The sequence below is a fragment of the Mus musculus genome, chromosome 2 (genome assembly GCF_000001635.26).
Source record: "Mus musculus strain C57BL/6J chromosome 2, GRCm38.p6 C57BL/6J".
Lineage (NCBI taxonomy): Eukaryota > Metazoa > Chordata > Mammalia > Rodentia > Muridae > Mus > Mus musculus.
The window spans coordinates 60,425,035-60,440,806 of NC_000068.7; the positions used below are offsets into that span (position 1 = coordinate 60,425,035).

Genomic DNA, 15,772 nt, shown 5'->3' on the forward strand with positions numbered 1-15,772 from the left:
TAAAAGTTAAAATACTGATTAGCCAGTTTAGAGAACATTAAAATTTCACAACGCGCATGGCTTCAGAAGAATTTTGTAGGAAAGCTCTACACCGAGGCACACTCTTGGGTTTTCAAAGTCTGCACTGGGACTTGAACTGCCTATAATAGTTGTCCCCCTAATAAGCAAATTCAATAGTTTTTTTATTTTTTATTTTTTATTTTTTCAGTAGTCCTCGTGGCCCCTAAAGTCCCTGGATAATCAGCCTGCGAGAAAGCACACTGTTTACTGAGCTGCTGAGAGGACATGCAAGTATGTTAGCCCCACAGAAGAATTACCTTCACTTTTGCAAAATTCATGAGCATCTTCAAAACTCCTGCTGTCCAGGACTGTGGAAAAACTGTAGCAGTTACCTTTAAATTTTATCCAGGGAACTGATGTTTCTGAGCACAGCCCTGGGTGCTCAAATGCCTTTGTTTCTATGAAGAAAAAACGGGTATGGTTTCAGGCTGGTGTCTGGGCTCGTAGACCGAGATAACCCTTATTTTCCATTCCATGAAAGGCCATGCATAACCAATGTGCACATGAGGTTTTCATCAGAAGACCCCAAAGGCTGGATTTGATGCTGATGGTTACAGACTAGGGTTAACCCTAGTTCTTGCATTTCTGTTAGCAAACTCTTTCCCTAAACATGAAGGGTGGATAAAAGTGTTTTGTCGGTTTGAGTGCTGCCTGGTGAGGGTGGCTGTCTACTGCCATTCTAAAGTTGGGACATCAGTAAGATGCACTGCAGAGAGGAAGCAGTAGCTGAACGATGCTGAGAAAAGGATGTCTAACGGTATAATATGTGTCCTGTGCAGGGCTAAGTGTCACAGATGTCTAAAGCCCCTACTTGTGTGTACCTGCCTATAGGTATTGCTCATATCTAATCCTGAGTTGTTTTCATCTACAATTATGCAAAGTATGTGTGCTGTAGGTAATAGTACCCACAATATAAGTAAATAATGCAACCTTATGAAATGGGCGATTTAAAAGGAGACCAGAGGGGGAAACTCTCAGAGCATAGGAGTGCAACAAAGAAGAGAGTTAGGGAAACAGAGTAAACACGTCAGAGGGTGAGGACAGAGCCCCTGGTCAGGGCACTGTCGCTAGTGGGATCCTTGGGAACGTGTTGAGTGATCTCAATTAAGTTTCATTGTCAGTAAAGGGATTGGGCCAGCTGAACTTCATGTAAATAGGATATTGTGCAAAGTGTGGTGTAGGGCTTATAGTCAATGTCCGAACGGTGTCAGCTTACCACCACCCTACTCATCACTCAAGAATCTACCAGCCTTGTCTTAAACGTAAACCCTCACAGTTCAGATTCTCTATAAAGCTGTGGCCCGCCTTTCTTTCTTTCCTTCCTTCTTTCTTTCTTTCTTTCTTTCTTTCTTTCTTTCTTTCTTTCTTTCTTTCTTTCTTTCTTTCTTTCCTTTCTTTCCTTCCTTCCTTCCTTCCTTCCTTCCTTCTTTCTTTCTTTCTTTCTTTCTTTCTTTCTTTCTTTCTTTCTTTTCCTTCTTTCTTTCTTTTTTCTTTCTCTCTCTCTTTCTCTCTCTTTCTTTTCTTTTCTTTCTTTCTCTCTCTCTCTTTCTTTTTTTTTCCTGTTCAAAGCAGCTTTATTCATAATAGGAAGAAACTGGAAGCAACCCAGATGCCCTTCAACCAAAGAATGGACACAGAAAATGTGGTTCATTTACACAATAGAATGCTATTCAGTTACTAAAAACAAGGATACCATGAATTTTACAGACAAATGGATGGAAATGGAAAATATCCTGAGTGAGGTAATCCAGACTCAAAAGGGTAAGCATGGTATGTACTCACCAGTAAGCAGACATTAGCCTTAAAATACAGAATACCCATGATATACCCTTCAGACACAAAGAAGTTAAACAAGAAAGAAGGGCCAAGCATGGATGCTTGAAGCACACTTAAAAGGGGGAACAAAAAGGCATAGAAGGTAAAGGGAGAGAGATAAGTGGATGGAAGAGGAGATGGGAAGGTGAATGTGTGGCAGGTGTGGAGAGAGACAGGAGAGTGGCCCGCCTTTCTTATGTAAGGTCTCATCGTCCTTTTACCCTAACCTGCCATGCTGGCAAACTCAACACCAGCTTTGCGTGTGGCTCCCCTTCCTGTGCTCCTCTCTGCCTTCCTTTATCTAAGCTTCTCTCCTCCAAATTCGTCTCTGTGTTGTTGTTGCCCATCTCTCCTATCCACTCTGCAAGTTCCGTCTGCGTACACTGACATGTCCTTCAGGAAGCCTTCTGTCTTCCTCCAAATAAATAGGATGCTTCTTAAAACACAACAACAAGAAATTATTGACTACACCGCAGACCGTGGTGGGGAGGGCAGTATCCGGAGAACACACAATGCATTCTTTTCTTGATAACCCCTCATCTTCTAGACACACCTGGCATGACAGGTATTTGTCTTTATATGATAGACCAGAGAGACTACAGGCTTCCTGAGAGCTGAGACTTTTTATTACATGTGTTCGTAATCATTGCTGAGCACGATCATGCATTCAGTAGTAACATAGGACCCATTCCTGGAGTTGAAGAGAATCGTACCTACCAGTGACTACGTGACAAATGGCGCCTTGCAGAAATGACTCGCAGGCTGTGCTATGCCAGCGTCCGTTGGTGTCAGCAAAAGCGCAGTCACCAAGAAAGGCCGACTCCTCATCCTTCCAATAGGTGAAAGGGGATTTGGTGCCGTCCGACCAGTCAAAAGTCTGACCATTCTGCAGAGGGGATTTGAAGCACCACTTCATTGCCAAGGCTGCAGCTGGGATCACCCAGCACTAACTGAGTACCCACTCCTCCCAAGTTCCACACTTCTTTCCAAAAGACCCAGAGGCCGTGGAGGGAACAGAGTTTATTTTTCAGCAATTTAAGTATGTAATAGTCTTGTTTTTAAGAAGCAAAAACAAAACAAAACAAAAAATCAAACTCACACAAACAGAATTCTGCGTGTTGTATTTCAAAGGTAGTGAATTAATTAATAATAAAGTTTCTGAGTACAAAGCAGCAATCATTTCTTTCTTTTTTTTTTTTTAATGGAGATTCTGGAAATCTAACAAATTACCCACATACGGTACTTGAGTTTGAGATGTATTTCGTTGCATAAATGAGTCAGTACTCAGGGATGCTAGAGAATTTTCAAAGGACCCTTGGGGTCCTTAGAAACCAGGCAAGGGCATGTTTATCTGGAAAAGATTTATACTTTTGTTTTATAGCCTTGGGATTCTCAAACCACCACCACCATCACCAAAATATCAAAACCAAGCAACCAACCAAGCAACCAACCAACCAAAACCCAGTGTTTTTTTTGCATAAACCATTATTGAAATGTTACAATGTTACTATTGTGTCTGGGAGTTGTTTTTGCATGCTGATTTCAGCGTTGTTTTACTAAGGAAGTAGACAGAAGGGAGGGACTGAGAACACCTACGTCTGTGGTGGAGAGTCCAATCCAGTGGGTGTGTCCCAGCCTGCTGAGGAGAACCGTGAGGAAGGCCTGGTGAAACGCATCTGGAATGCTGGCCAGTTCTGCTCTGTGCATCCGGCAGGACTTTCCGGCTGCATACCAAGTCATATTACCACGGATTATCTTATAAGTTCTGTTTCCATATTCTAACGTACTGGGGATTGCAGACGTATCAGACACGTTTACATGGTGTTCAAGGGTGTCTGGAACGAGAACATCAACAAAGTCACTTGTAGCGTCTGGACTAGAGAGGAGGATTTCAAACTTAGCATGCATCTTTGTCATGGGATCAACACTGACCAGCCTTTTGCTTCCAGAAGCGATGAATTCAAGTTCTACACTTGGAAGTGTGTGTGATGCTAGGGCACTGGGACAGTGTGGTTGAATGACAGTGGCCTCCGGAGGCTTATACACTTGAATGCTTGGTCTCTGGTTGGTGGAACTATTTGAGGACTAGGAGGTGTGGCTCGTTGGAGGAGGTATATTATTAGGAGCTTTGGGGTTTACAAAGCCATACTCTTTCCAGTTAGTACTCTCTCTCTCCCTCCCACCTCCCGCCTCTGTCTCCCTTATGTATGTGTGTGTGTGTGTCTATGATTACGTTCTCTTTAATATATATGCATCTGTCTTTTATGTCCTGCATTATGTTATAGCTATAGAACAGGCAGAATTCAGAAAAACTAAACCAGGAAAACAAGGTAAACCTTTTCTGCCCTAACCGATCTACAGTGAATTGCGTCCCTCTAGGCTGAAAACTAAAACCAGTAAGTGGTTTGGGTTTACTAAGGGGCATGCTGAGATGAAAATGGCTGAAGGCCTGGACTTAGCCCATTCCTGACTCTACCTGGCTAAGAGACCCGGAGAAAACCCATCCATCTGCAGCTCACATTTCAGGTCTGTATGGAATTCCTCACAGCACAATTAATCCTTTCAAGTTTCAAAACAAAACACACCTCATTTTCAGCAATGTGGGTTTGTAACTTCTTATGCTGGAGAAGAAACATCTATGGAAACTGAGTTGTTTCCAGCTGTCTAGTCTTGGCTCCCCACCCACCAACCATGCCCCTGTGTGTGTGCTCATGCATATGTGTATGCATGTGTGTGCGTGTTTGTGTGTATGTGTGTGTACATAGACTTGTGTGTGAATGTAAGCCTGTGTGTGTCATGGCATGCACGTGGAGGTCTAAGGACAGTCATGAATGCAGGTTCTTTCCTTTATTTGAGTTGAGGTCTGTTGTGTGGCTTTTCTGCTGTGTTAGGCAGGTCAGCTGCTCTGTGAGCTTCAGGGATCTTCCTGTCTCTGTCCTCACTCTGGGATCACAGACGCTTTCACCATGAACCTGGCTTTTACATGGGTCCTGTCGATTCAAACTCGGGGCCTCACGCTTGTACGGTAAGTTCTTTCACCCACCAAGCAGCCTCCCCTGGCCTTTGCATCTTTTTATACCCATATTTCTTTATTCTTTCAGGAATGTAGCAATTTTTGGCTTAAGCCCAATATAAGCATATATCTATATGGGAAATGTAGGGCATTCATTGTAACAAGATTTCAAGTTTAATAATATTTTGCAGGAATAATTTTTAAAAACTGTCACTTGCTAAACACATGCTGGGAACTGTGCTAAACTTTATGTATATTTGAGTATATGAAATAGTCCTCACATCGTTACTTTGTAGAAATTGAGACTCATAGAGGGTAAGTCATTTGACCATTTACAGAGGTGGAGTGGAGCTTGTGTGACCAGACACCAGGCCTGCTCCCTGTCTGCCCTGCAATGTCACCAAAGGAGTGTCTACGTTGCTTGTCCCCAAATGATGAAGAAAATAATCAGAGAAGATATTTTAGCATTACAGGAATAGAATTGCTACAGTTAACTGAAGCTCTGTTTTTATGATTAAAGTTCCTTATCTACACAACAGGGAGACTTTGACCCAGTTCCTGGAATGGTACTAAAGGTTTTATGGCATAATGTGCATAAACCCAAAGCATGGTGCCAGGCACAGGGAGACACAGCAGGTAGTGAAAGCAAGAAGTCTCTTTGCTATTTCTATTATTTAAGGTCACTCTAGGACAGTCACGCTGCTCATTCATCCCTCTGGATATTTGTGACAGTCTGACACTTTAGTTAGCATCTTAAAGGTCCTCCTAAGATCCAGTGTGCTCCCCAGAGTGTTGCCACTGAGCCGACGGGACATTTAAGGGGTGAGGCCCAGTAGAAGGTCTCACGTCACTGCGGGTTGCACTAAAGAGAATAACGGGAGCTTAGACTCCTCCCTTCCCATACTTGTGCCTTCCAGTCCTGAGATGAGTGGCTTTGCTCTGCCCCTATCCCTCCACAAGGTTCTGCTTTTGCTACAGCCCCAGAGCAGTGGGTCTACTTAATCACCGGCCAGAACCCTTAAAATTGCTTGGTCAATATACACCTTCTCTCTTTATAAGTTGATTATTTCAGATATTCTGTTACAGGGAGGTAAAGCTATCACATATGGCTTTGTCATTACACTCCAGAAACCACAAGGGAGTTTTATCTGCTAGATCTAGAAACACACTATACATCCTATTTAGCCACAAACACTATTTTAGGAGCTTTAAAAAAAAGAAAGGAGTGAGTGTGAAATGTTTATTTTTATGACTTTTGTTGTTCTTGTTTTTAGTCAGGGTTTTACTATATAGCCCAGGTCTAAGCTAAGTATAGTTCCTTATCTATCTATCTATCTATCTATCTATCTATCTATCTATCTATCTATCTATCTATCTATTATCTGTTTTCAGTATTCTGGGTGAGTTGTAAAAGTAGCCACAGTAGTCTATGTTTAGATCTGGTGTCAGTGTACTCTGTAAAGTGTTATATGGTAGAATTTAATCCTCACTATGAAGTATTAAGTGGGTAGAAACAACATCTGGCTGTGAAGTTCAGAAGTAGGGTCTTTGGAGGGTGCTAAGGCCACGGGGTTCCATGATGAATTTTGGTGGCTTTGACTGGAGAGAGGGAATAGAACGGCTCACGCCAGTATCTTTCTGTGCCTCCTTGGAAGTCTGGCGTAAGATGGTCCTCAATAGACATCATCACGTTGCCTTTGGAGCAGAATCATAAGTCAAATGAAAGTGCTTTTCTTTGTGTTAATGCTAACATCATCAGAGTGTGGGGAAATGGTACAGAGTCCTAAAACACAGAGGAAAGCTGTTTAGTGGTCCTAGGGTTAATGCATAAACTTGGTGATCTGCCAGATGGTCTCTGCAGTCCTGAGAACAGAGTTGAAGGGCACAGCCCTAAGAAGCGGTGGATTTGTGGTTGAACAGACTTAAATGCAGGGGACAAGAAAACTCTTGTTATTAGCAGCAAAGCTGGTAGACAACAGGTGTGGAAGAAAGGTTGGAAATAACAGGAATAAAACCCTGATGATCTCTTACCTTGCATTTTTTCACAGACAAATCCATAGCCTTCTTTCCCACAGTCATCGAAATACCATTTTCCAGTAAAATGGAAATTAGGATTACTTGACATGAGGGCACAGAGAGGAATATGCTTTTGAAATTCAGTGGTGTTATAACTTGGTATCTTTAAAGAAAAACACGTTACAAAAACATGGTAACATATAACATTATTGACACATTGAAAATTTATTTAGGGCAGAATTTTAAAAAGTAAAACACCATTATTCTCTTATTTACATCTAATAAACCAACCCAGAGTCTCCTCATAGCCTTCAAGATAAATATTCATCATGATGTGTAGTATAATTGTGCTGTGATACTCATGAAATTGTTATAATAGTATATTATTAAATATTAACATATGACCAGTCAAGTCATACAAATGTATAGCTTCAAAATGTGGGGAGAAAGAAATTTTAGTCAATAAGTCTCAGGTATGATCTCTTGTTAAAATGTCAAAAATATTTAAAACTTAAGAGTCTTAGGTCACAGCACAATGGTTAAAGTGTAGAAGTCCCTGGGTTCAATCCCAGAAAACCCTGCCCCCAATAACATTTGAAACTTACATTTATTATATCCGATGGAGACCAGTTAGAGTACACCAGAGGCTTCCCATTTACCCATTTCTCATGATTAGTACTTTGTAACCCTATCCACACATTCGTGGTCTGGCCAAAAAGATTCATAGTAATAAAAGCTGGAAAAGAGAAATGCATTATCTAATAATTATCTAATAATACCACACAAGTCATCAGGTGGTCAGCAAATGCTGTTCACAGAAATGATTATATTCAAATGACAGCAAGCGTCATTATGCATCAGTTATAGGAGTTCCGTACTTTGTTCCTGTAACGAGTTGTCTTTCATTTTGGTTTCAGTTTAAATTGACCTAAACGAGCTGGATAACCTGATATTTCATCAGATTATTTAGCAAAACAACTTCCAGTGTTTACTTACTATTGTTTTAAACAAAGGAGGATTAATGTACCATATTTAAACAGATATGTATAATTGCCTGAGTTTCAAATTGAAATGTATAGGTTGAACTCAAAATGATCTTTAAAAAGCTTATCATGCAACTACCCTAGTGTTCCTGAGGAACTATTTTAGCCATTTTAGAGGACATGTTAAGTCCTTATTCTCTTCAGTTCAAACCTCCAAGGGCAGCAGTTTCTAGGCAGCCTACTGACTCACAGATGTCATAGCAGAAACCCTGATGCTCAAACTGAGATTTCCTGTGTCTTAGCAACATGATGCTTTAAGTGTTGATTTGTAAATGCAAGTTTGAGGTGCTGTTTTGATTAAGACTTGAATGCCGGTTGCCATTTTGGCTTGGCTGAACCCTCAGACTCTACCTTGTTCCAATTCACTTTTGATGGAGACCAGCGTCCCACCCTTGGCGACACAGAATTCCTGAGCACCTGTCCAGGTCTTCAGCTCCCGAGGGTCCTTGGGAATTGTCACCAGGAAGCACTACAAATAACAACAACACTAACTGTTTATCCCTGCACTGTTCTATGAGAACTCAAACAATTTCCCAAAGACACCGAAGGTCAGTCTTGGAAATGATAATTTTCTTAGGCAGAGAACTCATTTGTCTTCTGCCTGCTCTGCAGGCATTAATGAAGCAAGGACAGACACTGCTTTGGGGCGAGCGATTTGTCTCATTCTCATGAAGCAGGGCTGAAGAAGAAGCAGAGATGTGTTTGTCATGTGGAATGTCACAGCACTGTCTTCTACTCAGTGGAGAAAGGCACTCTTCCTAAGAAGGAGTCAGTGCCTGCAAGCTTTATAGTAGGGAACTTGGAAGAAAGGAGTAGCTTAGCTAGACTATCTATAAGCAGAGATGAAAGGACCTGGAGGATTTAAGTTCACTAGAAGCTCGTTTAATAGAAAGCACACAGGAAGTTACAGAAAAACAAGAGGAGAGGTGAGAAGAAGACAGAGAAATAAAGATGACCGAGGAACCAACTTCACCACTGATGCTAAATGGAACACAGAAATACAGGCTGAATTCTCACAGTGAGATTGGTCACTTTAACAGAAACTGCATCATGTCACACACATGAAGGTCAGAGGACCACTCTAAGGGGTCAGTTCCTTCCTTCTAATGTGGGGTCCAGGGATCAAATTCAGACTATCAGGTTTGTGCAGAAAGTGTTTTTATCCACTGAGCCATGCTGCCAGCCTGTGACTGTATCATCACAGGGATGTCCTCACAGTGAGATAGGACGGGAATCAGAATGATACAGTTGGCCCGATGTGCCCACCTTGCTCAATAAATGCAGACATGCTAGGGAAAGCTGGAGTAAGTCATGGGGAGAAAGACAACCAAGGCTCTAACACTTCAGGACAGGATCCATAGAAGTCAGGGGAGATTCTATGCAGGCTACATCCCATTCAGAAAGTGCTAGCTATTTCTCTTTACAATTTCCTCCTCAAAGAACATAGCCAGCCCTAGTCATTGGCCGGTCTGATCCCAGGATTGAGCTATGGAGAAAACTTCAAAGTAACCCCAGTTGATCCAGAAACTCAAATACAAGAGTGCTAGCTCTCCTGTCTTACTCTAGAATAGTGTCCTCCTCCCTTTATTCTTTCATTTTTAATCTGTCACCTCTGCCCAACCACCATGACTCCATAAAAGCAGAGATGGTTAGCTGCCAAAAGGCATCACTAGAGACAATCCCTAAAAACCATCCATGGGATGAAAGAACAGACTGTGAAATGATCGTCAACTTTGATCTACTAAGAGAGACAGGAACATTTGAGCAGAACTGTTCTATTAAAGTGTCATTTAAATATCTTTCCCTTAAAATTTTTTTTCTACTGTAAACATTTTTGGGGAAACAAGAAAAAAACAACCCACCCAGTTACAGGGCTGTTGAGATGGCTCAGTGGAAGAGCACTTGCCACAAAATCATTGGTATTTGGGTCCCCAGAACTCAAGTTAAAAGCCAGGTGACACCAGGGCTCTCCACTTGTAATCCCTGGAGGTGGGGCTCGCTCCAGGAGAGCTAGTCAGATCCTGCCTCAGTGTATAAAGTGGAGAATATTTGAGTAAGAAAACCAATGTCAACCTTGGTCCTCCACACAACTGTGGACACAATTACATCCAACTATATACTCGTGTGCACTTACACCCACGCAAGCACTTGTACATACACTCCCATGACACATGCATTTAAAAACAGGAAAATTCAGTCAAGATTACTAAGCCTACAGGGGTACTATAACCCATTCTTTTGGGCACACAGATTAATCTTGTCTCTCTCACTACAACACTGAACCAGTACTTGTGTTTTCCATCTCTGTGACACTGAACTGAGCATGCCCAGAAATGTCCACATCCTGTATCTTAACCTTGCAAACTACTCTATGACCTTGAGCCAAGAATGGCCAGAGATGGGCCCATTATCTTTTCTACTTAAGCCAAGCCCTTAAACTGAGCACACCCATGAATGTGCCCACCGAACAGTGCGTCTCCAGATGAGTAGGTATAGATTCTCTACAGAGATCCCACACTTTCTTTCCTTGAGGAGAGCAGCACTCTGGGGACAACCCCAGTGCTCTCCTTAACTGATACAGGCAGCAGGTCCTCCCCTCTCTTATCTCCTGCTGGATTTCTGCCTCAGCTCTCTTCATGCAGCTAACTCCCTACAATCAATGATACAATGATAGTCTCAGGCATTTTAGATTTACCACAGCAGCTCTCTTAGGGTACGGTTTTTACCCTTGGGGATATTTCAACAAAGTCTGGGGACATTCTTAGTCTTCCTTCGGAAAGAGTTGTCAGGGGACATATAAAGTTGGAGGCAAGGATGCTGCTAGTTTCTGCCGTGAACAACCGTATTCCTACTGTTTTTTTCCACAACAAAGAACTATCCAGCCCAAAGTGTAGATAGCACCAAAACTCAGTCCTAATGATGACGATGATGATGATGATGATGTGTGTGTGTGTATGTGTGTGTGTGTGTGTTTATGTTTTTAAGGACTTCAGGCCTTCTATTCTCCCACCCCCTTTAGGATTAAAGCCCAGAAACTGATGTAGCCTGTGTTACTGATCAAGAGAGGGGTGGGTTTCCAGCTCCTGCTGCACACCCCTTTCTTGTTTGCTTCACAAAGAAACGGAATTGGCTTTAAAGGCGTTTCCTTTTATAACAACCACCCTTTTATCTGTTCCTTTTTTATTCTGCTTCTTTCTTCTAATTACAAATCCCAAAGAATGGCACACACTAATTATTGGGAAGTCTTATCATTTAATGTGAGTTCACCTTGTGTTCAGATAGTCACTAATGAACCATTCATAAATACCAGTGACTCTTACAGGCTCAGGTTCTCCACCCTTTGCGGGAAGACTCTCTCTCCTCACTGCCTTCCATGTTCCCCGAAGCCAGCATTTATTAGTTTGACAGTGGAAGTATGGCCTCCTGTTACCACAGGCGTGTTTTTCTAAAATAGACCATATTTACTAACACACTTTGAAACAGTCTTGTTAATAACTGAGGCTGAACAGCTGGAGGAAGGACGGCAGCCTCGGTTTTAACTTGTTTATCTTCTGACAAATTTGCAAAATGTGATCAAGTTTTATGCATCTCTGATCATAACTGTGAGTTAAGGAGGCCTTATAATATTCCAAATGTGCTAGGAATAATAAAATTTTGTTTCAAAATAATTTTTAGTCAACATTTGACAATAGAATCTATAATATTTCCTTCTAATTTGGTCTTTTCTCAATTTTCCTTCTGTTGTTGAATGGAATAATTACCTATAGCTGAAGCAGCCTTACTCTCTCACCCATCTCTGCCTTAGATGCTGCTGAAGGATAGATACACTGGCACTGAACCAAGGTCTGAAATAAAATGTGCTGCAAAGCACATACACACACACACACACACACACACACACACACACACACACACACACACACACACACACACCCTATACAGAGGTAGGAGAGGAGATGAGAAAAAGAGAAGGAAAAATGATAAAGAGGAGCTCCCTCTTGGCTCTGTTGACTAACCCTTCCTAGGGTGACACAGTGTCAGGCTTCGCATACCTCATTAAGCTGTATCATCAAACATGGAGAAGATTTATGAGACACGGGAAAGGGACGCCTAGCTTGCAGATACCTCGTTTTTATAAAATTCTTAGAAGGTGATTGACTTGTCAGCCGAGTTTTTTTAAAGTAATAAAAATTAGCCCTTGAAAGAGTTCACCAACCAGCAAGAAGATTTAATGGCCCATAATGCATTGAGATTTGTTCAGAATGTATCCCCCACTTTCTTTTCTATAGCTTTAAGAGTTAATGGGGGAAATGGCCCAATGGTGCTTGCTGCTTCTCTCAGCAACAGTCCTTTCTTCGCCAGCTTCTAGAGTATCTGGTTAACCCATGAATACTGTTCCCTTTAGCCGTAGTTTCCACTTTATCAGTTTCAAATACCCACAGAGGAGAAAGTGCAGAGCAATGACAACAACGCTATGGTCTGTGCGTGGGAGAGAGAGAGAGAGAGAGAGAGAGAGAGAGAGAGAGAGAGAGAGAGAGAGAGAGAGAGAGAGAGAGAGAGGGAGGAACAGGGAGCAGGCGTTCCCTTAATTTTGTTTTAGGACAGCATTTTATTTTATTATTGGTTATTGTGATTCTTCCTTTTTAAAGATTTATTTTTTTAAAAATATGTCTAGGTTAGTTCAAGTGCCTGAGGAGGTCAAAAGAGGGTGTCAGATCCCTCGAGCTAGAGTTTAATGTAGCTGTGAACTGCCCCATGTTGGTGCTGGGAACCGAACTTGGGTCGTCTGCAGGGTAGCACAAACTCCTTACAGCCGAGCCATCTCTGCAGCCCCTATGGTTTCTTAACCTGCCTCACTTATGAATGGAACTTTACTAAAGTTACTCAGTCCTTAGCAAGACCCTCATCTAAAGACATTCTCTACAGGTGCCCACACTGGGAGGGAAGATGGACATTTTAGAGGTGAAATCTAAGGAAAAGCCTTAGAAATTGAGGTGTGTCCTCATAAAGGATTAGGGCACCTTAGTCTCTGTTTCTCTGTCTACTCCTTCCAACTCCCTGATGTAAGTTCAAGATACAACCACTTGCCTTTTGATTCTGTTTTAAAGTAAAAATTTGAGACGAGAGAGGCAGTTGTTTGTATCTGTCTATAACAACCAATTCTAGAATGTCCTTGTTCTAACAGCCTTAGGAAACTAACAGCCATGTGATTGAAATAAAAGTCAATTTGAATCCAAATCTGAGCCAAAATCATGTAGAAGATGACGTGGGGGAAAGTATTTGTGACATGTGACTTGAGGCTGCGTTCTTAGGTGTCAGACCAAAAGCACAAGCAAGAGAGGAAAAAGTCGATACATTGGGCTTTATCAAAATTATAGAGATGCATGCAGCAGAGGACATTATAATTATAAAGGAGAACATAATTATAATCATTAGAGGTAAAGATCATTTACCTGATAGGAATTCATTACACATAACACTAGAAAGAATTTCTATAATTCAACATTAAAAAAACCAAATGACTTAATTAAAACATGGACAAAGATTTAATTAAACATCTCCCTCTCCAAAAGTATATGAACGAAACTTCCTCTTATATATGCAATTATAAGTTGTTTATGTGTTGGGAAAACCCATTTGTCAGTTTCTCAAATAGCTAAACAAGAGCATCCTATAACTTAGCAGTTGTGCTTCTAGGTTTATCTCCAAAGGGAACGAAAACTGGGATGTGGAAATGTGTGCACTGATGCATATTGTAGCATTCTTCTTCTTCTTTTTTTTTTTTTTTATTTCTGTGGAAAATACCAGCAGAATCTTGATGAAGATTGGATTGGCTCTGTAGATTGCTTTGGGTTGTGTTGATATTTTAATAATAACAATTCTTTGAAAAATAAATCCAATACAACTTTTAAAACAGGGAAATGGTATGTGTGTGTGTGTGTTCCTGTGTGTTATTGTAGAAGAGCCATGCACATGTCTTATCAGAGGACCACCTTGGGTTTCACTCCTTGCTTTCCATCCTGTTTGAGACAGGGTCTCTCCTGTTCTCTGCCATGTAAACAAACTGGCCCATGAGTTTCTGGTGATCCCTGCCTTAACCTCCCAGGTAGAAGCATCTGCTGGGATTAGATACATGTGTGCTACTGTATCTGCTGTTTTACATGGCTTCTGCCTCCAACTTCTATGTAAAAATAGGAATAATAATTTTGTATATCTTAAAATTTGAGTTAAATGAGAAATGTTTACGAAACTGCCTAGTAAAATCATCCAAGTGAGAACAACACTAGGTCTTCGTGATAGACAGATAGATGGGTGGGCAAGGGGTCACGTATCGTATAGGACTATCTTCTGAGTGAGACAGCTGCCATCTTCAGTGCAACTGTGCCCCTTGCAAAAGATGATCCTAGCTGGGTCTGTTGACTGTTTATTCTCATTGGGAGGAGAGGGGTCAGAAGACTCTCATCCAGCTATGAGTTCATCCAGCCGCTTCAGACACCTATTGTATACAACTCTGCCCTAACTGCATGTGGCCTGGGGGAGGGGCTAGGGAAAGACTAGGTAGGGGAAGATGGTCCCAACCATGTGGCTATGTCATTGTCTCTGCTAGGTAAAGACTTTCCCATAAGCAACCCTTCACCTACACTCTGTAAGGAAACCAAGTGGTTCTTCAGTGACTTTTGTAGAATAATACAACTTTTAAACAGGGAAATGAAGCTGGTGTGTGTGTGTGTGTGTGTGTGTGTGTGTGTCTTTGGGAACCTTAGGAATAGGGGTAGATATAGTTTATATTACACCCTGGGAAAGAATTTTAGCAACACATATGCTATAGAATATTACCCAGCCTTAAAAAGGGGAAAATCCTGTTACATGTTATAACATTGTCAAGACTTAATGACACCATACTGAATGAAGTGAGCCAGTCATCAAAGAATAAATATACTTCATGATTTCATGTACAGGAGGCATATACAGCCTGTCTCAGAGAGGCATGAAATAAAACAGTGGAGCCATTTCTTCAGGAGTCAGTGTGATGGGAAAGAAGAATAGGGTGTTGTTATTATTTAATGAATGCAGAGTTTTGGTTCTGCAAGAAGAAAAAGGACCCAGAGATGCACTGTACAACACAATGATACTGAGCACCTGCAAACCACACACTGAAAATGATTAAGGCAGAAAATCCTATGGTGCATGTATTTCACCAAAATTCAGTTAGCCATACATCACTACCTATATATGTACAGAATTCAGGTGACTTCATTGCCTCAGTTAACAGTGACATTAAGATGCTGAAGAAAACGCCAGCCAGTGTGACCACTTAGACTCAAAACTGGCCATCCACAATCAAAGAGCAATTTCATGTTAGTGTACGCAATTATGACACCATCTCATTTCTTAATCCTCTAAGAGTTAAACTATCCCAGTTTGGGATTTACTTAAATCACTCCCAGCCAAGGCCTATAAAGTTATTTTATTACAAAACAGAAGGAGTGGAGGAAAAAACCTCCGCCTTAATTGAAGGCAGCATCGGAAATCATAAACCTGGATGGCAGTGTCCCTGCTGGCAAGCCTTTTCTCTTAAATGGAATTCTGCACCAAGTGTCAGTTTTATGAGGCTCAAGATGACCCTGACCAAATTACATCATTAGTTCATCAGTTTACAGGTAGGTGGAGGCCTGCTGGTTCTGGGCAGTGAAGATGAGGGGATAGAGCCTGGGCCTGTACATGTATAGTTTATTTGTAGGCAGGATCTAGATAAGCTGGCATGCAGACACACATGTGTACACACCCATGCACTGCAGACACGCACACACATCATATCCTGTGA

The 15,772-nt window shown here is 41.5% G+C and overlaps 1 protein-coding gene across 2 annotated transcripts in view; it reads right to left on the reverse strand.

The window, feature by feature from the left end:
* Positions 1 to 15,772, reverse strand: part of Pla2r1 (phospholipase A2 receptor 1) — a 135,784-nt gene that overhangs the window by 7,492 nt on the left and 112,520 nt on the right. For both annotated transcript variants that reach the window (NM_008867.2, XM_006498928.4), the window contains 6 exons: positions 8,299 to 8,416; positions 7,510 to 7,640; positions 6,920 to 7,067; positions 3,472 to 3,710; positions 2,593 to 2,761; positions 318 to 458 (listed from right to left, as the gene is read on the reverse strand). In NM_008867.2, coding sequence (NP_032893.1) covers positions 318 to 458; positions 2,593 to 2,761; positions 3,472 to 3,710; positions 6,920 to 7,067; positions 7,510 to 7,640; positions 8,299 to 8,416 — 946 coding nt within the window. The remainder of the gene's footprint in view (positions 1 to 317; positions 459 to 2,592; positions 2,762 to 3,471; positions 3,711 to 6,919; positions 7,068 to 7,509; positions 7,641 to 8,298; positions 8,417 to 15,772) is intronic.